The sequence below is a fragment of the Podospora anserina genome, chromosome 1, assembly GCF_000226545.1.
Source record: "Podospora anserina S mat+ genomic DNA chromosome 1, supercontig 6".
NCBI classification, from domain to species: domain Eukaryota; kingdom Fungi; phylum Ascomycota; class Sordariomycetes; order Sordariales; family Podosporaceae; genus Podospora; species Podospora anserina.
In genome coordinates this window covers 1,024,795-1,045,119 of record NW_001914851.1, presented here as the reverse complement: position 1 = coordinate 1,045,119, position 20,325 = coordinate 1,024,795, and the positions used below count along the sequence as shown (strand labels likewise).

The 20,325-nt window shown below is 52.1% G+C and overlaps 8 protein-coding genes across 8 annotated transcripts; 6 read left to right on the top strand and 2 right to left on the bottom strand.

Moving 5' to 3' along the window:
• Positions 1 to 194: 194 nt before the first annotated feature.
• Positions 195 to 1,584, top strand: PODANS_1_24250 (uncharacterized protein; the record flags this gene model as incomplete). Its single annotated transcript, XM_001906717.1, has 2 exons — positions 195 to 346; positions 414 to 1,584. 2 exons carry the CDS (start codon positions 195 to 197, stop codon positions 1,582 to 1,584), a joined length of 1,323 nt encoding a protein of 440 aa, XP_001906752.1.
• Positions 1,585 to 2,650: 1,066 nt separating this feature from the next.
• PODANS_1_24240 (uncharacterized protein) lies at positions 2,651 to 5,852 on the top strand (the record flags this gene model as incomplete). Its single annotated transcript, XM_001906716.1, has 3 exons — positions 2,651 to 3,003; positions 3,065 to 5,565; positions 5,623 to 5,852. 3 exons carry the CDS (start codon positions 2,651 to 2,653, stop codon positions 5,850 to 5,852), a joined length of 3,084 nt encoding a protein of 1,027 aa, XP_001906751.1.
• A 1,201-nt stretch (positions 5,853 to 7,053) lies between these two features.
• Positions 7,054 to 7,776, top strand: PODANS_1_24230 (uncharacterized protein; the record flags this gene model as incomplete). The annotated part of the gene is made up of 3 exons (XM_001906715.1): positions 7,054 to 7,098; positions 7,167 to 7,403; positions 7,465 to 7,776. 3 exons carry the CDS (start codon positions 7,054 to 7,056, stop codon positions 7,774 to 7,776), a joined length of 594 nt encoding a protein of 197 aa, XP_001906750.1.
• Positions 7,777 to 7,969: 193 nt separating this feature from the next.
• Positions 7,970 to 10,177, bottom strand: PODANS_1_24220 (uncharacterized protein; the record flags this gene model as incomplete). Its single annotated transcript, XM_001906714.1, has 3 exons — positions 7,970 to 9,392; positions 9,446 to 9,810; positions 9,869 to 10,177. 3 exons carry the CDS (start codon positions 10,175 to 10,177, stop codon positions 7,970 to 7,972), a joined length of 2,097 nt encoding a protein of 698 aa, XP_001906749.1.
• A 1,086-nt stretch (positions 10,178 to 11,263) lies between these two features.
• On the top strand, positions 11,264 to 11,872 carry PODANS_1_24210 (uncharacterized protein; the record flags this gene model as incomplete). The annotated part of the gene is made up of 2 exons (XM_001906713.1): positions 11,264 to 11,383; positions 11,450 to 11,872. The coding sequence occupies 2 exons, from the start codon at positions 11,264 to 11,266 to the stop codon at positions 11,870 to 11,872; spliced, it is 543 nt and encodes a 180-aa protein (XP_001906748.1).
• A 1,484-nt stretch (positions 11,873 to 13,356) lies between these two features.
• Positions 13,357 to 15,506, top strand: PODANS_1_24200 (uncharacterized protein; the record flags this gene model as incomplete). Its single annotated transcript, XM_001906712.1, has 4 exons — positions 13,357 to 13,686; positions 13,766 to 14,182; positions 14,235 to 15,435; positions 15,490 to 15,506. 4 exons carry the CDS (start codon positions 13,357 to 13,359, stop codon positions 15,504 to 15,506), a joined length of 1,965 nt encoding a protein of 654 aa, XP_001906747.1.
• A 332-nt stretch (positions 15,507 to 15,838) lies between these two features.
• On the bottom strand, positions 15,839 to 17,793 carry PODANS_1_24190 (uncharacterized protein; the record flags this gene model as incomplete). Its single annotated transcript, XM_001906711.1, has 8 exons — positions 15,839 to 16,322; positions 16,385 to 16,616; positions 16,678 to 16,747; positions 16,798 to 16,883; positions 16,946 to 16,991; positions 17,045 to 17,189; positions 17,265 to 17,473; positions 17,545 to 17,793. 8 exons carry the CDS (start codon positions 17,791 to 17,793, stop codon positions 15,839 to 15,841), a joined length of 1,521 nt encoding a protein of 506 aa, XP_001906746.1.
• A 624-nt stretch (positions 17,794 to 18,417) lies between these two features.
• Positions 18,418 to 19,716, top strand: PODANS_1_24180 (uncharacterized protein; the record flags this gene model as incomplete). Its single annotated transcript, XM_001906710.1, has 4 exons — positions 18,418 to 18,537; positions 18,596 to 18,669; positions 18,864 to 19,059; positions 19,240 to 19,716. The coding sequence occupies 4 exons, from the start codon at positions 18,418 to 18,420 to the stop codon at positions 19,714 to 19,716; spliced, it is 867 nt and encodes a 288-aa protein (XP_001906745.1).
• Between the last annotated feature and the right edge of the window lie 609 nt (positions 19,717 to 20,325).

Genomic DNA, 20,325 nt, shown 5'->3' with positions numbered 1-20,325 from the left:
ACTTTATGCGCCACGTGCAGGGGTTCTTATCTTATCAGCCACGAACACCCGCTGAAATTTTGAAAACCCGGACCCCACTTTGTTTCTCTGGCAGGGTGCTTTGGGCCAGACTCGTAGTCGACGAAAACACCAGAAAAAAGTTGCTTGAAAGCAACGACTGGTTCGACCGACAGCAACCACAGCCACAGTCCAAGATGCCTGTTCTCAAGGCCCCCTCGGGCAATATCGATGCCCCATCGCAGTACAAACAACCATCCAGGAAGGGCAAGAAGGCGTGGCGCAAGAATGTCGACGTTACCGACATCACGAAGGGCCTTGACCAGCTGAATACTCAAAAGATTATTGGGTAGGACTCGATTATGCCTGCTTTTTGAATGTGCGATTGCGGTCGCTAACCAATTGTGCTTTTGCAGTGGAGTTATTGCGGAAAAGGATTCTGCCGATCTGTTCGTTCTCGACGTCAAGGGCGATGCCTCTATCACCAAGAAGTTCCCCAAGATCAAGAAGGGCCTCAAGTCAGATGAGATTCTTGCGGCTCGGTCAGCAGTACCGGCTGTGCCTATGCGCAAGCGCCCCGCTCACGACAAGACCACAGATGGTGTTCTTCCAGTCAAAAGGCAGCGCAAGGAGTATGTCAGCGGCAAGGAGCTCAGCAGATTAAAGAGGGTGGCAGATGGGCAACACGACTCAACGGTTGACATCGTCGATGCCGCATTTGACCCTTGGGCCGACGAGCCACAGCCAGAGCCAGAGAAGGCTGTCGAGCTGGCTTTCCTGCCCGAGAAAGAGAAGCCCAAGAAGCCCAAGACCCTCGAACAACAATCCATCTCACTCTCTGCCAACGGCAAACCGATCCCTGCTGTCTATGTACCGAAGGGTGGCGCCAGTTACAACCCCGACTTCACCGAGTATCGAGAACGGTTGATCGAGGAAAGCGAGAAGGCTGTGGAGGCCGAGAAGAAGCGTCTTGCCGAATTAGAAGCGGAAAGGATTAAACTTGAGGCCGCCGCTCGATCAGCCGCCGAGGCTGAAGCTGCCGAGGCAAGGGCGGATCTTTCAGAGTGGGAGGACGATTCTGCTTGGGAAGGATTCGAGAGTGCGGGAGAGGAGCTCAATGTCAAGGCCAAGCGGCCAAGACGCAAAACACAGGCTGAGAGAAACAGAATCAAGAGAAGAAAGGAGGAAGAACGGAGGCAGAAGCACGAAGCGGCCATGAAGGCAAAGAATGCCCAGGCCGAGCGGATCAAGCAAATTGCGTTGGAGGTGGCAGAGAAGGAAAGGCAGTTGGCCCTTGAAAAGGCCGAGTTCAGTGATGCGGAGGAGATTGGTGATGACGAGAAGCTGCGGAGGAAACAGTTTGGCCGGTACAGGCTGCCGGAGAAGGACTTGGAGCTTGTGCTTCCAGACGAGCTTCAGGATTCGTTGAGACTCCTGAAGCCAGAAGGCAACCTGCTCAAGGACAGGTACAGGAGCATGTTGGTTCGGGGCAAAATGGAGGCTCGGAGAAAGATTCCCTACAAGAGGCTGGCCAAGACCAAGATCACAGAGAAGTGGACGTATAAGGACTTCCAGCTCCCAGCCTAAGAAGGCGGGTATTGTGGTTGCTAGTTGGTGTGAATACATAATGCAGCATTGCCTGCTGGTTTCTTGTTCTTGTGGATCAAATTGTTCTTGTGAACCAAATTCGCCTGCTAATCAATTTGCCATGATCATACATACCGTATCTCCAACTGGCTGCCCTCAAACATAACAGGAGAATTTCTATACGTGTCCATACCTCGAGCCTACAAGACGGTGAGAGCTTCCGAGGCAATTTCCCATCAAGTGCCAGTTGGTAAATCAATCAGCACCGCTGACTCAGCTGAAAACGCTTTTCCTACCCCCCTGAACGTTGGGCACTTGGGATGTCTACGAAGTCTCATAAATGTTTGCTTGAAACCTTACCATGAAACATGTCTTGTGACGGGTCAAAGATACACTGGGAGTCGGGGGGGAGTGAAAAAAAAGATTGCGTTGTTATAGAGTCTATGTGTTTCAAGAAGCATGCCGTCTCCTCTGCGATTTACCTATGTGTTGTGTTAGTAGTGTTTGAAATATTTGGATGCGCTGAATGATGAAATTGGATGGAGTTTGATTAGATAAGCTCCTGGTGGTAGGCTCACTCCACCCCGCCAATCGGCATATGCGCCTTGCCTCTGTGGCCCTGCAGGTTGCTGCAAGGCAACGCAAGAATTCGTCGCGAGTGTGAATTGACAGAGCAATCCCATTCTTAGCTGGGCCTCTTTTTCTCAACAACCAACACTTCTCGGTATTTTCTTCCAGGCTGTGAATGCGGCCAGCTCTCTTTTTCGGCACGCGCTCAGGTGTTTCTGCCAACAGATCCAGTAAACAGAGCTTGGTTACACCAGCCAGACTCACAATCAGCTACCAAACAGTAGCTTCCCGTTCACCTCGTCAACACACTCATTCCACTTTATTTACCAACTATCATAATCACCCATTCCCCTTCAGAGCCTTGAATCTACCAGGCAAAAAGTTCAACAATCACCTCTTCTTTCTACGTACGACCGCCCAGCGATTTTCCACAACTGTGTCATCATCACTACCATCACCACCACATCCATCTACCGTCAACCCCATCACCGCCACGATGAACGGTTCCAACCTGACCCCGTCAGTTCGTACCAAGCGCAAAGAGCCACCCCATGCACTGGATGCCCGCCACCCCAAGCATCATCGCGCCAATGGGGATCTGGATACTTCGGGCGGCGAGAACACCCCCGACAGACCCGACGACAGCTTCATCGAGCCCGAATACGAAGAGCCTGACGACAAGCTGGCTGCCCTCCTCCCAGCTGGTCCTGATACCGCCGAATGGCAAGAAACCATCCAGCGGGTGGTACGAAATGTCGTCTCAATCCGCTTTTGCCAGACATGTAGCTTCGATACAGACCCCGCCTTGACCAGCGAGGCCACGGGGTTCGTGGTAGATGCGGAGAGAGGGTCAGTTATTACGCTTGGGTGTAAGCGTGTGAATATGTGCTGATTTCCACACTCATCATAGGTACATCTTGACAAATCGTCACGTTGTTGGGTCAGGACCCTTCTGGGGTTACTGCGTGTTTGATAACCACGAGGAGGTTGACGCCTACCCCGTCTATCGCGATCCGGTCCACGACTTCGGCATCCTGAAATTCGACCCCAAAGCCATCAAATACATGCCTGTTGAGGCCCTCCAGCTTCGGCCAGATCTGGCAAAGGTGGGCATTGAGATTAGAGTGGTCGGCAACGATGCTGGAGAAAAGCTCAGTATCCTCTCGGGTGTGATCAGCAGACTGGACCGGAATGCTCCCGAATATGGTGAAGGGTACAGCGACTTCAACACATGTTACTACCAGGCTAGCGCCGCAGCCAGCGGTGGTTCTTCGGGCAGTCCCGTGGTAGACATCGATGGATATGCCGTGGCGCTTCAAGCTGGAGGGAGAAGCGACGGTGCTTCCACAGATTACTTCCTCCCATTAGACCGCCCTCTCCGCGCGCTCAAGTGTCTGCAAGAAGGAAATCCCATCACCCGCGGAGATATCCAAACTCAGTTCGTTCTTAAGCCGTTCGACGAATGCCGGAGATTGGGCCTGACCCCTGAGTGGGAGGCTCAAGTCCGCGAAAAGTTCCCCAAGGAGACCAACATGTTGGTTGCCGAAATTATTCTCCCTGGGGGTCCCTCGCACAAGAAGATCGAGGAAGGCGATGTGCTGATCAAAGTCAACGGTGAAATGCTGACTCAGTTCATTCGCCTGGATGATATTCTGGACTCCAGTGTTGGAGGTACTGTCAAGCTTCTGGTGCTGCGTGGCGGCGATGAGGTCGAAGTCGAGGTGGAGGTCGGTGATCTGCATAAGATTACGCCTGATCGATTCGTCTCGGTTGCGGGCGGTAGCTTTCACGAGTTGTCGTACCAGCAAGCCCGTCTGTACGGTGTGGCCTGCAAGGGTGTCTACGTCTGCGAAGCCGGTGGTTCTTGGCGCTTTGAGAGCTCTGAATGCGGGTGGCTAATCCAGACTGTGGACCATAAGAAGACACCCGACCTCGATACCTTCATTGACGTTTTGAAGGGGATTCCGGATAAGTCTAGGGTTGTTGTCACATATAAACATCTGCGAGATCTGCACACTTTGAACACCACCATTATCTTCGTCGACCGCCACTGGGCCAAGAAGATGAAGCTGGCAGTCAGAAACGACAAAACTGGACTTTGGGACTTCACCAACCTCGCGGACCCCCTTCCCCCAATCCCTCCGGTCCCCACCAAGGCCAGATTCATTCAGCTGGAGCACACATCTCACCCTGCCGTGGCAGATCTCGTTAGAAGCTTTGTTCATGTTCAATGCACTCTTCCGGTCAAGCTGGACGGCTTCCCGAAGAACCGGAAGTGGGGAATGGGCCTGGTCGTGGATGCAGAGAAGGGCCTCGTGGTGATCTCCAGAGCCATCGTTCCGTACGATCTCTGCGATATCAGCATCACTATCGCCGATTCCATTGTGGTGGAGGGCAAGGTGGTCTTTCTCCACCCTCTGCAAAACTACGCCATCATTCAGTATGATCCTAAGCTGGTTGAAGCGCCGGTTCTTAGCGCCAAACTGGGTAACGAGCAGATCAGCCAAGGTGCCTCAACTTACTTCATCGGCTACAACAGAATCGGCCGAATCGTTCACGCGGCCACCACGGTCACCGAGAGTTTTGCTGTGACGATTCCGGCAAACTCCGGGGCGCCCCGTTATCGTGCTGTCAATTTCGACGCTATCACTGTCGACACCAGTCTCAGTGGACAGTGCGGCAGCGGAGTCTTGGTTGCGCAGGACGGTACCGTTCAGGCCCTGTGGTTGACATATCTGGGAGAGCGTTCTCATTCCACCCACAGAGATGAGGAGTACCATCTCGGCCTTGCCACTCCTACTCTGCTGCCCGTCCTCAAGCAGATTCAGGATGGCATCGTCCCCAAGCTGCGCATGTTGCCAGTCGAGCTCCGCGCTGTCCAGATGCTTCAGGCGCGCCTAATGGGTGTCTCTGAGGAATGGATCGAGAAGGTCTCTGTGGCCAATACTGCCCATCACCAGCTCTTCATGGTCACCAAGTGCACCTGTGAGCGTGTGGAGGAGAAAGAGGCCCCGGCTCTGCTTGAGGGCGACATAATTTTGACCCTGAACGGCAGTATGATCACCAGAATATCTGATCTCGATGTCATGTACGCCAACGAGTTTCTGGATGCCGTGATTGTGCGCGAGCGCCAGGAGTTGAAGTTGAAACTACCCACCGTCGCGGCTGATGACGTCGAGACGCACCGGGCAATCTCCTTTTGCGGTGCTATCATTCACAGACCACACCATGCCGTCAGACAACAAATCAGCGAACTATTCAGCGAGGTCTATGTCTCTGCCCGGACTCGTGGATCCCCCGCGTATCAGTATGGGTTGGCGCCGACCAACTTCATTACACATGTCAACAACAAGCCGACTCCGGACCTGGAGAGCTTCTTGGCTGCGGTTGTTAGGATTCCCGACAATACCTGTAAGTTTATTTCTAGTACGCACCGCCCTTCTTACCACATTCTGACAAGTTTCGCAGATTTCCGCATGAGGGCAGTGACTTTTGATAGTGTGCCGTGGATGGTTACCATGAAGAAGAACGAGCATTATTTCCCCACAGTGGAGCTCATCAAGGACCCTGAGGAGGAGACTGGGTGGCGGAGAGTCACCTACGAAGGCGGCGGCAAGGTGGTTCTAGGTGAAGGGGAGGATGGGGTTGTTCCCGTTCCTGGGGATGCTGCAGATATGGACGTGGACGTGGACGTGTAAAGCACGGATGATGATATAGTTGAATGAATCTGTGTCGGGGGCCGGTCAGAGGGTTCCAAGTTTACAGCTTTCCTCCTTTTTTCCTTTTTTTTCCTTGCAACCAGCTGCTTTCGAATAATTTTGTTGGGGTCGATGGGTTAAGCAAGGCGGCTGCTTGTGACAAGGAAAATGTACAAAAGGGCCAGCCAGTTTCAACCGATACTGTCTGTAGTTTGGGATTAAATACTCACAGGGGTGTGTTTTTTAGCTGGTGTATCTCCCTATATAACTGTTTGGTGATAGCCATGATAACCATACAGTGGCCAAGAGCGCCCAATCTATATTAGAACCGAAGTCCCGTCTCCCCATGAGAGCCCTGCACATGAAGCTTTTGAGAATTCCACATAAGATGCATTTTGAAAGACAAAATCTTTCAGTGAAAGTTCCTTTGGATGCCAATTTGGTTAGCTGAGATTGTAGCCAACGTGGCTTGGCATCTACACCATAGCATAAGGGGTCTAGCAAGGCTGTCAGACCTCGGTCCTGACCACCACACCACATCGTCCGAGGGCATGAACGAAGAAATCCATGAGTGCAACGCCAAAAGTGCCGTATCAAAACATGTGCCTCAGGGTAAGGCAGGCATCCGCCAAGCGTTTGTGATCAGATTGAAGACCAGACGTTGAACTTGATGGTGACTCTTTGGTGGTGTTATCTGGTGACACAAGACACAAGTTCCACGCATTCGCCCACTCTTGATGCGGCTATGATAGTGGTTACCTTTACCAGGTTCACTACTGAATTTGCTAGTATATAAGGGAAGAACCCTCCTTGTTGGTTTTCTTTCTCGTATTTCCTCTGTCAATTGACCTTTTTTTCGTCACGCCATTGCACAATCACCCCCTGAAACCCAACACCGTGAGTAGGATCTAACCCCTCCAAGACATCACCTCAACCACCATTTGGGAAAGACGGGAGGTCCTTCATGGCTTCCAGCTTTTACTGAACAGCTGCCTGTTCGCTCCCGCCCTCCAAGGAAAGAAGCTCAGGCAGTCCAGAACACTCCCGCCCGCACCTGCCTTCCCTTACTGCACATCAAATACCCGACCCCAAGCTGTAACTCCTCATCCGCTTTCTCAGACTGACAGAAATTATCCCCAGTGTACACCCCAGGTCCTGTACTGTACCCAATCCATCCAAGTGCAACACACAACCGGCAGCCATGGGCAAGTCCAAAGTGGTTACGGCCGTGTTTCGAGCCCTCCAGGTATGCTATCATGATGCTGTGGCCTGTCCTGTCCTTAGTGTTGTGGTTAACAACGGAACCTGGAATAGCTCATCCTATCAATCACGGTCCTGGCTTTGACCCTCACCTTCCTCAAGGGCCAGGTATATGGCGACCCCCCCACCACCACCAAGTTCACCATCTTCGTTGCCGCCTTCACCATCATCGTAGCAGTGGCCAACCTCCTCGGCGCCATCTGGTGGACATGGCTCGAGGACATTGTCCCAACGATTGCCCTGATGGCTCTGGACGGTATCGCCGCATTGTTGTTCATCGCAGCCGGAATCGTGAGTATTCATTCCCCCCGTACCGCCCTCGAGGCGGAGTGCTAATGCGGAGGAACATCAGGCTTGGTCGATTGGACTCAAGGATACCCATGGCTGCTCATTGGGGGATGACGACGGCAGAGGCCTGTATTTTACCGGTCTCATCAACGGAGGCTTGATTGATGTTGGCGGATCGGAGCCACTTGCTGGTTATCTGCGCGAGGAGGACCTAAAATCCCCGGATTTGGCATTCAGTAGGCTCCAAGGACTGTGCCACAAAGCTGTCGCGAACCAAAGTTTGATGTTCGTGGTTGGGGTTGCGCTTTGCGGCAGCCTGATCGGGTTGAGATTCTGGAGCTACAAAAGGGGCGGACAGAAGACGACTTATGTGTAACCACCTCCCACGGCCCCTTGGGTTGCACACCGACGACAAACTGATGAAGTGGGGATATAGACAGGATTACGGCCGACAATTATGGTGAAGGATCTAATGTAGAACGAATTATGGTATTAAACTAATGCAATGTATCATCTTGCGCTCATTTCTCATGCAGACAACCTGTCCTTTGTCGACACATGTACTCGAATCACAGCAAAAGGTCGGCATTGTTTGGCTGCCCCTGTGCAGAGTAGACTGGTACCTGGGCGTCAAACTGGCTGACCACATACCCGCCTCCATGCCCCTGATCCCCAAATCCATCTTGTTGTCTGGTGTGTTGCTGCGCAAAGTAGGCATCCGCGTCTGATACGGCCGCACTCATATTCCCTTGCCTCTGGACCGCCTTGTCACTACCGAACCCGAACCCGCTCAAACTCTTGTTCCCGTCATCCCCCGGCTGCCTCAAACCAGGAACGGCCACCTCCTGACGTTGCAGGCACGGGCTGTCGTGCAACTTCTTGGGCCGCGCATTCCTGAACACAGTCTGCACCGGCTTGAGATACACTGTAGCCAGGGTGCCCACGTTCAGACACATCTCCTCGAGGGTTTGCGGGTCCAGCTTCTCGCTCTCGGCAGTGATGGCTGGCTTCTCGCCCATGACCACCCTTTTGGCCGCCTCCATGTCTGTCGACAGCAATCTCCAGTACATGTACGCCCTGTCTCGCAGGTCGGGGTTGTCTGTTTCCTCGGTGGCCCATTTGAGAACCTTGGGGACCAAATCCTGGCCCTTTGTCGGCCGTTGGATAAACAGCTTGACTGTAGCGGTCAAAAGGGCGAGTTGAACCTCGACGGGCTCTTCGGCAAACGAGTCCAAAAAGTCTTCCAGCAGCACGTCCGAGTTCTCGATGCGGGAGGCGTACTGGCCAATGACCCAGACCATGGCCGCCTTGGCTTCTGGTTCGTCGAGGCTGTCGAGATGCTCGCACAGGGTGCCGATGATGGACTCGTACTGGTTGGGGTATTTGCGGAAGATATTGCGGATGACGACCGTGGCTTCTTGGACGATATAAGTCACCTTTGTTGACACCAATTCCAGCAGCAGGTTGATGCACCGGCGCGCGGCGGGTTCAATCTTGATGGCAAGCTTTCCGATAGCTCTGACAGCCTTGCGGACAAAGTGAACGTCGATTTCGGTGGCGTACTCTCGCAATTCGGTCAGGACTTCGTCAATGTTCTTTTCGTTGGCCAGCATAAAGATGAGCTCGAGCTTGGTGACCTTAACGTAGATGGGATCGTTGTATTTGCAGAAAAAGACGCGGATGTCGTTGCGCAAGACTTCGGGGCGGCGCTGTAGGATCAACAGGGCGTTCCTCAAGGCCAGGTACTGAACCTCGGGTCCCTTGGCCAACAGAGTGACGAGCGGTGGTGACAGTTTCCTGCAGAGGGCGGAGATCTGTTTTTGGTCGGCAATGTAGTTCATCAGATAGAGAATTACTCTGATGCAGGTGAGGACAACTGCCGAGTTGGAGTGAGAAAGTCGAGGTGCTATACGCTCCGCCAACAGGGTAGCTTCCCCTGCTTCTTGTGGAACATACGACATGAGGGCTTCCAAGATGTATGTTTGGCCCCATCTGTCAAATCTGTCAGCACGTCCCTTCCCGAGTGTGCACAACTCTGGACTTACTCTGAGCAATCTGGCAGAATGGCAACCATTTTGGACGCATTGCTGTAATCAATGGTAAGTTTGATGGCGTCGCTTCTTTCCCAGATATCCATCAGCCCGGCCAAGGCGCTGGCAACTACTGTCGGGTTGTCATCTCTCAGCAGGCCGTTTAGCCTGTCGATCAAGTCTGACTTTTCCACCATGTGCCTGTCATGATCATACAACTTGGCGACAGTGTACGCAGCCGTCTTGCGCACATACGGATCAGAATCCCGGAGAAGCTGCTTAACAATGGGCACTGTGGCCTCGACAAACTCTCGCACATGGATATAAGACATTGTCCGCAAGGCCAGCGCTCGTACAAGAGGGTTAGGGTCTTCCATGTCCTGCCCATATCATCAGCACATCAACAACCAGAAGGTCGAAGAAAGGGGGTCAACCAACATGTTCCAGAACAGGAATCGCCTTCACTGCTACCTCGGGGCGCATTCTCGCATAGTTGACCAAGAACAAGAAGCACATCTTTTTGATTTCGAGATTCTGAATGCCCATGCACCCAATGATATCTGGAAACAGGGCCACCATATCGTTGTTGCTCATGGTCATATTGGCAACAATCTTTTTCAGCGCAATCTTTTTCGTCGTGAAATTCTTGTCCTTTTTGCTGCCGCTGTTCAACTCGAGGCGGAGCTCAGCGACTTTACCCTGTGGTCTTTGTAAGTAAGTGGACGGAGGAAGATATGCCATGAACATCTTGAAGGCTTGGTGTTCATGATGTCGTGTTTCTGGTTGGTATGGGTAGAAGAAACGGCATGTGCTGAAAGGTGGTGAGGGGCAAGGAATGTAGGGTAGCAACACGGAATGCGATAAGGCGACGATGTCGCCCTTGGCCAGTCACCCAGAAGCCATCCGTATAGCTCAGCTTGGTTGGGTGAGATGGCTTCCCCCGCAAACCCGGACCAAGACCGCCAAACAAGGGATTGTGTGCTTACCCGAGCAAAAAGCTTCGAATCTCCTCCCTGTGCGCTCGCCATGTTTGCTGTCTCGAATTGTTCCTTCTTTTCTCTCACAAAATAATTTGATACAACAACGGGGCGGACCCCTCACACCAAGCCCTGGAAATGCTCTGCTTTCGTAGTCGTTTCCGTGTCTCTCGTTCTCTTTATGATAGACGCGCCAAGCTGAAGCTGGGTTCGGCAAGTTCTGGACTCGAAGGCGATCGCTTGTTCGGTTCGCGCGTGGAAGTCAAGCCGGCAAGATGGATGCTTGTAGCTTTCGATCTCGTCGCGTCACTATTCTTGTATTGTTGTTAAGAGCCCGAGTTGGTGTTGGTTTTGTTTCGTTGGTGTCTGGCTCGGGCGCCCCAGAAAGTACCGGACTTTGGAACCACCGGTATTACCGTTCTTGCTATCCAATTCGAGATTCAGCACAACGTCGGACGCTCAACGGTCGCAAAGTCGGTGGCGGTTTTAACTTGCGGCTCTGCCGGGAGCTCGATAGATGCGTTTAGTCGGTTCCGATCCGCTTGAGTCGGGTGGTTGCGTGGATCTTCCTCGGGCAGTTGTTCAACAATGGAGGCCCCTGAAATTCAAATTGCGCCAGGGCCAATTCCAAGTCAAAGCCAATGTGGAGAATTGGTTCTGTGGGGAGTGGGGGAGCGGGTCCAGAACAGCAACGGGGTTCCACTGACATGGGAACAAGCATGGTCCGCCAAGAAGCTTCCTGAAATCCATCCTAAAGCACGGACGCCATTCAATCTAGACATCACCTTCAACATTCAAGCCTCCAGGTCAATCAACCACCATCGCGACGCGCACTCCTCGACATCATCCCACCACAATGCCAGCTACAACGTTACCGCCATGGGCGATTGAGCTCAAGAACCCCCCACCATATAAGCCCAAATCGTCGATCCCCGACCCCCCTGGCTATCCCTCTTCGCAACCCTCAAACTCCAAAGTACGTCCCGCATCTCACGAAACTACTGTGCCTGGCGCTTGGCTAACTGCTGCTGTTGCGTAACAGAAAGACAAGAAAACTGCCCCCAAACGCGACCCTCCATCTCCCGAAGAAATGGACACCCTCAAACTCAAAAAGGCCTGGGAGGTTGCCCTCGCCCCGATCAAGTCTCTTCCCATGACCGCTATCATGATGTACATGTCCGGCAACTCGCTCCAAATATTCAGCATCATGATGATTGTTATGGCTTTCAAGAACCCTATTATGGGAATACTCGGCACGAACCAGGCGTTTGAGCGGTTCGAGACGGAGACTAACAAGGGCAAGGTGCTGCAGGTGAAGCTCGTCTATGTGGTCATGCAAATCGTGGCGCTTGCGCTGGGCGTTTGGAAGGTGAATGGGATGGGACTGTTGCCTACGACGAGGAGCGATTGGTTGGCGTGGGAGGCGCAGAGGGAGCCGGTGGAATTTGCGGTGCCAGGTTTATGAAGCGAGCACGCTATGTATCAGTCAACATGGAAGGGCAGATCATGTGTGATCAATTCTGTATCGGCAGCCTAGAAATAGATGCGGTCTTCATTATCATGTGTAGGAGAGATGGTCTTAATCTCAAGGCAATTGGTCTCTTCAGACTATCTCGTACTTTGTTCTCTTGAGATCCTCGAAGCCATGACGCAACAAGTCTGTGGGACAGAACCAAACAGTGGATGGACTCCGAGTGGTCCAGAAAGCTGGTGCTTGTTTCAAAGAGTGATATAGTTGGCTCCTTAGGTAGCCGTGATAACGGCCTCTACCAGGTTCCGGGTAAATGTTTTAGGACGTCCCTGACCTGCAAATGAGGAGTCGTTGTTGGCGAGAGCCACGTCAAAGTGAGCGACTTACCATTGTCCACAAGACCAAACGCCCAACCCCAGGACAATGTCAGCTCCCAGAAGAGGAGTGGCCTGTTTTCTTCTTCAACTTGAGAGCATTTGCCAGTGCATGCTGGGCTCTGGGGTGGGTGGGTACTAAAGAGATACCTATCTTGGTTTTTGCATAACCGAGGACAATAGACTGGATCCCTAGCAATAGATGGTAGGTTTGTCTTGACAAATGAGTTGGTCTCCGGGACAAACCACAGAATACTAAATTGATTTTATATCAGCGCGCAGCCAGACCAGAATCTTGATGAAGAACCAGATAGCATATGCAAGTTCTCATCCCGTGCGTGAATATAATGCCAGTCTAAATGTCTGGGGCGCTTAATAGCTTCAAGCATGTTGCGTTTGCACCTCTCACAGATCCCTATGGGATAATCTACTGGCATCATACATGCATCCTGTCGGACATAAGGTGATTGGGCACTCCAGTCACACCTATCCGATATGCAACTCCGCTTTTCATACAGTACAGGTTTTACAATCTTTGTTTTCAACAAATAGACGTAGATAATCCAACACTTGGAACATATCAAAAAACCTCTGTCAACGTTGCCTTTCATTGAGGTTGACACACTCTCCAAAAGGGGTTGAACTGAGAGCACAGTGCAGGCAGAGAGTGCCATATTTAGACACAGCCTTAAATGTAGTGTTTCCGGCCGTCTGGCACAGTGTGAACAAGAAAAAAAAGCACTTACAAGCGCCGCCGCCAGGTCCAGGTCAAGACCCCTGACCTGTCAAGCTGGAAACGGGCACTGACGTATCTGATGGGCTGGAACTTGAGGTGGGATGAACTACCCTCCCTGCACCGTGACAACTCCAATTTCCTGCTGTTGAATTAGAGCAACTGACATCGATCTCCTCCTTAATCCTCACCTTTCCTCTGAATATCGATACACAATTGCGCTCCAGCGATGTGGTTTTGAGATTCTCACTTACACCAGTTTGTGTCGAGCAGCTCCTTATCGATTACGAATTGACGTCATTGAAGACATCGCGACGGGTTCACAACCAACAGCAAATTAACAAACACCATAACTACACCGCAACGTCAACATGCTCAGCCGTCGCCTGTCTCGAGACGCCGGGCTTCGGACGGTCCATTCTTTGCCTTTTCGGGCCAGAACATCGGCATACCCAACTAGAATAGTCTCCCCTTCTCAACAACGCATCGTTTCCAACCTCCCCTCCTCACGGACCACGATCCCTGGAACCGCTCCAGACTTCAAGACCTTCTTCACCACACCACCCCTGACGTTAACCCACCTCCGTCGATTGTCTACCACAACATCCAAAAACTCACCCAAAACCACTCCAAAAGCCCTCAAATACGCCTATCGTTTCGCCGCCTGGTTTGGCTCTTCCGTGTTATTCGTCTCCCTCGGCGTAATTGGTTTCTTCGTCTACGATGCCACCACCTATGTCGACCACGCCTCCAACAAGTCCGACCTTTACCATCTCACAGCTTGCACTCAACCCCCGACGGGGTGGGCCCAAGAACCTTCCCATTTTGGAAGTATTCATCGACGATGAGGATGACGAGGACCGCAAGCGGCAAAAGGACAAGCCAAGACTGGTGATCTTGGGTGGTGGGTGGGGAGGTGTGGCGCTGCTGAAGGAACTGAATCCTGAGGATTGGCATGTCACCGTTGTTAGTCCTACCAATTACTTCCTGTTCACGCCCATGCTGCCCTCAGCCACTGTTGGAACATTAGGACTGCGGAGTTTGGTCGAGCCGATACGGAGGATAATCCACGGGGTTAGGGGCCGGTTCCTGCGCGCCAGGGCCGAAGATGTCGATTTCAGTGCGAGATTAGTCGAAGTCAGCCAGGTGGACTGCCATGGTGTTGAACAGAGGTTCTATGTGCCTTACGACAAACTCGTGGGTAGCGGTGGGTTCGGTGACGAATGCTCACGGAGTTAAGGGGCTGGAGCACTGCCATTTTTTGAAGGATATCAGAGACGCCCGGGAGATCCGCAACAGGATCATTCGCAACCTGGAGCTGGCTTGCCTGCCAACAACGAGTGACGAAGATCGCAAGAGGTTATTATCGTTTGTGGTCAGTGGAGGCGGGCCAACTGGGGTGGAGTTCGCGGCGGAGCTGTATGATCTGCTAAATGAAGACCTGATCCAGTTGTTCCCAAGGTTGCTGAGAAACGAAATCTCAGTTCATCTGATTCAGAGCAGAGACCACATTCTCAACACATACGACGAGACACTTTCGACCTATGCCGAGGAAAGGTTTGCCAGAGATCAAGTTGAGGTCTTGGTCAACTCGAGGGTCAGCGAAGTGAAGGAGGACAGCATCGTATTTACGCAAAAGCAAAAGGATGGAACAGTCATCACGAAAGAGCTCCCCATGGGGTTCTGTCTATGGTCCACTGGTGTCTCTCAGGCAGACTTGTGCAAAACCTTGAGCGCGAAACTGGGCAAGGCGCAAAACAACAGACATGCCCTTGAGACAGACACACATCTAAGACTGAACGGCACGCCTCTTGGAGACGTGTATGCTATTGGGGACTGTGCCACTGTTCAAAACAACGTCGCCGACCACATCATTTCTTTCCTCCGAAGCATCGCCTGGAAGCACGGTGTTACTGACCCCGAGAAGCTTTCCCTGCATTTTTCCGACTGGAGAAATGTTGCCGAACAGGTCAAGAAGCGGTTTCCTCAGGCGGTGGGACATCTAAAGAGGCTAGACAAGCTGTTCGAGGAGTACGACCGTGATCGGTCCGGTACCCTGGATTTTGGGGAGCTGCGCGAGCTGCTCAAGACAATCGACAGCAAACTGACCAGCTTGCCAGCGACGGCGCAAAGGGCCCACCAGCAAGGGTCGTACCTCGCTCACAAGTTTAACAAGCTGGCACGGGCGGCTCCAGGGCTGAGAGCCAACGAGATTTCGGACGGCGACGTGGACGCGGCGGTTTACAAAGCATTTGAGTACAAACACTTGGGAAGCTTGGCGTATATTGGTAACTCGGCGGTTTTTGACCTCGGAAATGATGGGTGGCGGTTCGCTGGCGGTTTGTGGGCGGTGTATGCATGGAGAAGCATCTACTTTGCTCAAAGCGTCAGTTTCAGGACGAGAGTGCTGATGGCCATGGACTGGGGAAAGAGGGCATTGTTTGGGAGAGGTAAGTTGTTTCTGCCTTTATGAGAATGGCTGTTGGCTGACCTTGATGAAACAGATTTGATGAGCTACTGAGCTTCCTGCTCTGGACACTTTTGTCCTCTTGAGTTAGGGAGGGGGCTTTTTGCTGAATATACCTTATGAGTGAAGCCATTTTGTATCATAGACCATGCAAGCAAGCCTAGCGTGGCGTTCAAACAGAGGGGTCTCTATCGTTTTGTTACAGCTCAGGCCACAGAAGGCCAAGGAGTGAATTCCAGAACGTTTCCATGAAAACACGCAGTGGATGAAGCCTTTAGCTCATAGTTCAGGGTATGATAAAGCTGTGTTCAATGCATATATAAACATGGGACAGACCTGCCCCGGCGCCATGCTACCGACTCCATGTACATTTAGATGCAAACACTTCAGCAACGGAAATACCGCCTTTCAACCCAGCGCTCCTCGGCATCAGTGCACAAATTACCCACCACCACAGAAATGTCGGGAAATACTTTGGTGAGCCTGTGCAAACCCATCCGGCCTGCACTGTAAGTGACCAACACAATTCTCTCTTCCTTGACACCGTGGTCAACAAGAACTTGCACGGCCATGAGCGCCGAACCACCAGAGCTCATCTGAGCGTCGAGCAGTAGAACGGCCGAGTGTTCAGCGATGTCCTTGGGGAGGACCTGGTAATGCAACTCGGGCTCTCCAGTGCGGATGTTGGACTGAATCAGCACGCGACCAGTCTTGCAGTCTGGGATTACGCGATGCAGACCAGCCTCAAGAGCCGCGCCGCCCCTAAGAACAACGACGGCGGATACCTCGCCTGCCGGGGCGAGGCCGCGATATGGGAGGTTTTGAGGCGTGGTGATGGTTTTGGATGTAAAGAAGACGTTGTTTAAGGCCCTGTAGTAGGCGTGAGACTCTGGCTGGAACGCGGTAGCCTACAAGAAAAGGGGGCAACTTACTGCTCAACTAGCAGGGCAGCAAGGCGGTCGAAATAGAAGATGAAGTCCTCTGACGAGGTGTCGATGTTGTGTATGATGGTGTTCATGCCACGCATCTGAGACGTTTGATTCATGATGTGAACTTTGGAGGTTAGGGGCTCTGAAAGAGCACCGATCTCGAGGCGGGTGAGTGCCGCACGATGATGAGTTGACTTTTCGAGAAGCTTTTGCTGGATGAATTGGGTAACCATGGCTATGACAGTTAGCTTCAAGGGATGCATGGTTATACCAGGGCTGAATGAAGTTGGACGTACTCATGGCAACCTGATTTTCAACACCGCGGGGGACGATAATATCGGCCACTTTGCGCTGAGGATCGACATACTGATCTCAAGTTAGCAAGAATCCCAAGGTGAGCGGAGCATGATGCTTACCCGTTCGAAATTGGGCTTTACAAAGGAGAACCACTGCTTGATGATACCTTCAACATCACGGCCTCTCTCCCGCTGATCTCGGAGAACTGTAGCTCGTTAGATTCTTGAACTCTTCCATAACGAGCCGATTCACTTCAAGGGAACCTACTTCTTCGGGACAGGCAGGTGTCTGCGTCTGCTTCACAAAAGATCTTCTCCCATGTTAGTACTCGAGATGTAACTCTGAAGATTGTAAGACGGAAATTACCTTCATGTCCAAGAGCTCAAGGACTCTTGGGTCATGAAGGGCGAAGATTCCTTCAAGAATCAAGACATGAGGTGAGTAGATCGATGTGGTTTGTTCCATGCGAGCGTGCTTCTCAAAAGAGTAGACTGGAATATCCGCGCGTTTGCTAACAACATCTGATTATCAGATGGGCTCTTTTACAGTTCATGCCTACGGCCAACGTGAGAAGAGAAGGACTCACCCCGCTTTCAGGTCTCGCAGCCGGTCTACCAAAACGTCAAAGTCCAAGGCCTGGGGTGGAAACGATCCTGGTAAGTCTGCCAATCCTGGATCCCATTCACGAGAATGATTTGTTGGAGGTTGTCTTCTTACATCTGGCGCATCAAAGTCGTATTCACAGCGGAACGCTTTTCTCGACGCTTCTTCATCGAGGGACTTGTAGAAAGAGTCCTAGCGGATATGAACAAAGCATGAGTTTTTATTTTGTTTCTAGCCTGTACTTTCTTAGGCCCGAGACTTACAATGGACAAGATGACAACCCACGGCAGGTTCAATTTGCTAACGATGGCCTGCGAGAGAGTCGACTTTCCAGAACCCGAGCTGCCGGCGATACCGATGATGCTGACATCGGCCCATGGTGGAGCATAGTGCGCCCTCTTTGCGATAGTGCCGTCGACTGACGAGGTACCAGCAGTGCCGTTGGTCTTCAGGTTCATGACAAGATCTTCCAGCTGCGGCGTGCCGGGGGCGACGGGGATGGTGGAAGGCATCTTGGACCAGAGCGGTGGTGGTTGTGAGGGGTAAGTGTCGTGAGGGAGGAACAGGTTGTTACGGGAATCTCATTTGCATTTGTGCCTCGTGGGTGTGAGGCTTGAAGCTTACCTTTTGCCCTGCTTTGCTGGCCAAACTATAGGCGCAAATCCACGAAAAACTTAACCTACCAGGTAGAGGCCGCTTTTTGGTCCATTCTGGCTGGTGAAGGCAGAGGGAGTGCCCTGCTTTGTTTGGAGCCATGGGTGCCTCAGGTGCCCTATTGCCCCTCGCCAAGCATCAGGTTGGGAAGGTCCTGAGGGTTATCTGTGGCCATCAGTGCTGCTCTCTTCTACCCACCGAGCACGGTGTTACAGCATGGGAAATTCGCACGGTGCCACTGTTGCCCGGCTTCTCTTTGACCCTGACCGAAAGAGCCCCCACAGAGAGACCCGTAAACGACTCCACTGGGAGCTCGGACACCTCTGCCTCCAGGTTTTCACCTTCAACTTGAGCTCTCTTGCAACTTCCACCTCCTCCATTCCCAACAATTTTCTCTGGTCAAACCGCCAAAAACACCGCAGTGCAACCTGACTTCAGGTGCACCCAACGGCAGATGTGAAGCACAGCGAGCCAGTTTGCACATGTCCAACTGGCAGGCCTTTCAGCAGCAGGGGCACCTCGATCCCGATTTTGCGTTCAGAGAACACATCTTCGCCCAGTTTCGACAGGCAGCGCAGCGTCAATCGCAGGCTGCCCCCATGGTATGTGCCTCTTGACAACCTTGCTACGCAAGTTCACACGCTGACTTGCTCAACCAAGACTTCATCCACGGCGACTGCTACTCCTAAATATGCATTCGAGGCGCGCGTAGGCCACACCAAGACGCCCAAAAAGTTAGTCACCTTCCCTCCGCTTCCTTTGCCCTGGCAATATGATGATCGCATATCAATGGGAATCTCTCTGATTATCCATGAGGAGAAACTCTGCATTTATCTCGTAATCTCTGAACTGCCTCTTTCTTAACCTCGATTCCTTGTCGCTTCACTGCTCTCAACATGACTCGGTTCCGTGCTGACAGAAGGCCTAGTGACATCAACGCTTTGATCTTGGACTACTTGACGATGGAGGGGTACCCAGGCGCCGCTGCCAACTTCTCCAAAGAGGCAAACCTGGCGCCACAGCAAGCGGACCCCTCCATCAAGACGAGACAAGAGATCCAACATGCCATTCACAGCGGGGATATCGAGACGGCCATCACGGCCCTGAATGCCCTCGATTCTGATGTAAGTCTTTCGATCTTGTTCACACCCCGTTGCTATGATTTGACACAGAGTTTCATGCACCACGCATAATAGGCCTTCGGGCTCTTTGCTGAGAAACACCCACCACTTTATGAGCGCAACCTACACACATTTGATTGTATTGAAATTGCCTGTTTTGAGTCTCTCTAACGTGCATATCAGATACTGGACAAAAACCCCGAGCTTCACTTTTCATTATTGCGTCTCCAGCTTGTGGAGCTCATCAGGCAATGCTACGGCGGTGATATCACCCCCGCTTTGGATTTTGCCACGCAACAGGTGGCTCCCAGGGCGTCGATAAATGAACAGTTTCGAGTTGATCTCGAAAGAGCCATGTCTCTGCTGTTCTTTGATCACGACTCGAACCTCAGTCCCGAACTGAAGGACCTGCTATCATCAGACCTACGCAGAAAGACCGCTACCAAGGTCAACGAGGCGGTCTTGGTCCGGCAAGACCAGCGCAGAGAGGCCGCTATCCGGGCTCTGGTGCGCATGCGTGCCTGGGCTGAATCATCGGCCAGATCGTCCAAGATCAAGGACCTGCCGCCTGACATCGACATTGGGCTGAATGGGGAGAACGCAGTTGAGTTTCAAGGACTCACCGAGACGAATGGACATGAACCAATGATTACGACTTGAAGATGAACCACGGGGTGGAAGATGACATGATATCCTCTTTATTTGTTTTGGGCATTGGCAGCGTTGGTATTTTATGAGTAAGGGAACTGTTTCTTCCGCGGGTTTGCAGGCATTTTGATGGCGTCATTGGGCAACACGGGCACTCGGCAACGAGACAATCGGGCAATACAGGACTTGAGCTCAGCTGGTTATTATACCAACACTATTTTAGCAGACCGTCATGTGGGCGGTGGTATGTTAAAGCGTATAATACTGAGAATCTTTCTTGCATCGAAATTTATCGTTGAAGTGTTTTGTGATCTCTGATCTTTCTGATTCGAGGCTGCGAAATCCATAAGTCTGTCTTGGGATAGACTCCTCAGAGTCTCACTAATGCCATGTCCTTGGTTTTGCTCATCAATCCTCTTTGTAATCACACCATCTGGCCAGCTTACGATACTTTACTCAGGTCAAGCATGTTTTGTTCACATGTATGGTTTCACACATTCAGGGGGTTTGCCATTCACACCTCCGGACAACTGATAGCTTCTCAAGCTCCTGAACCAAAGGGTCCAGAATGTAGCTCCGGTGTGTTGACCGCATCGAGCTTGAGCCAGTCAGCGTTCACCT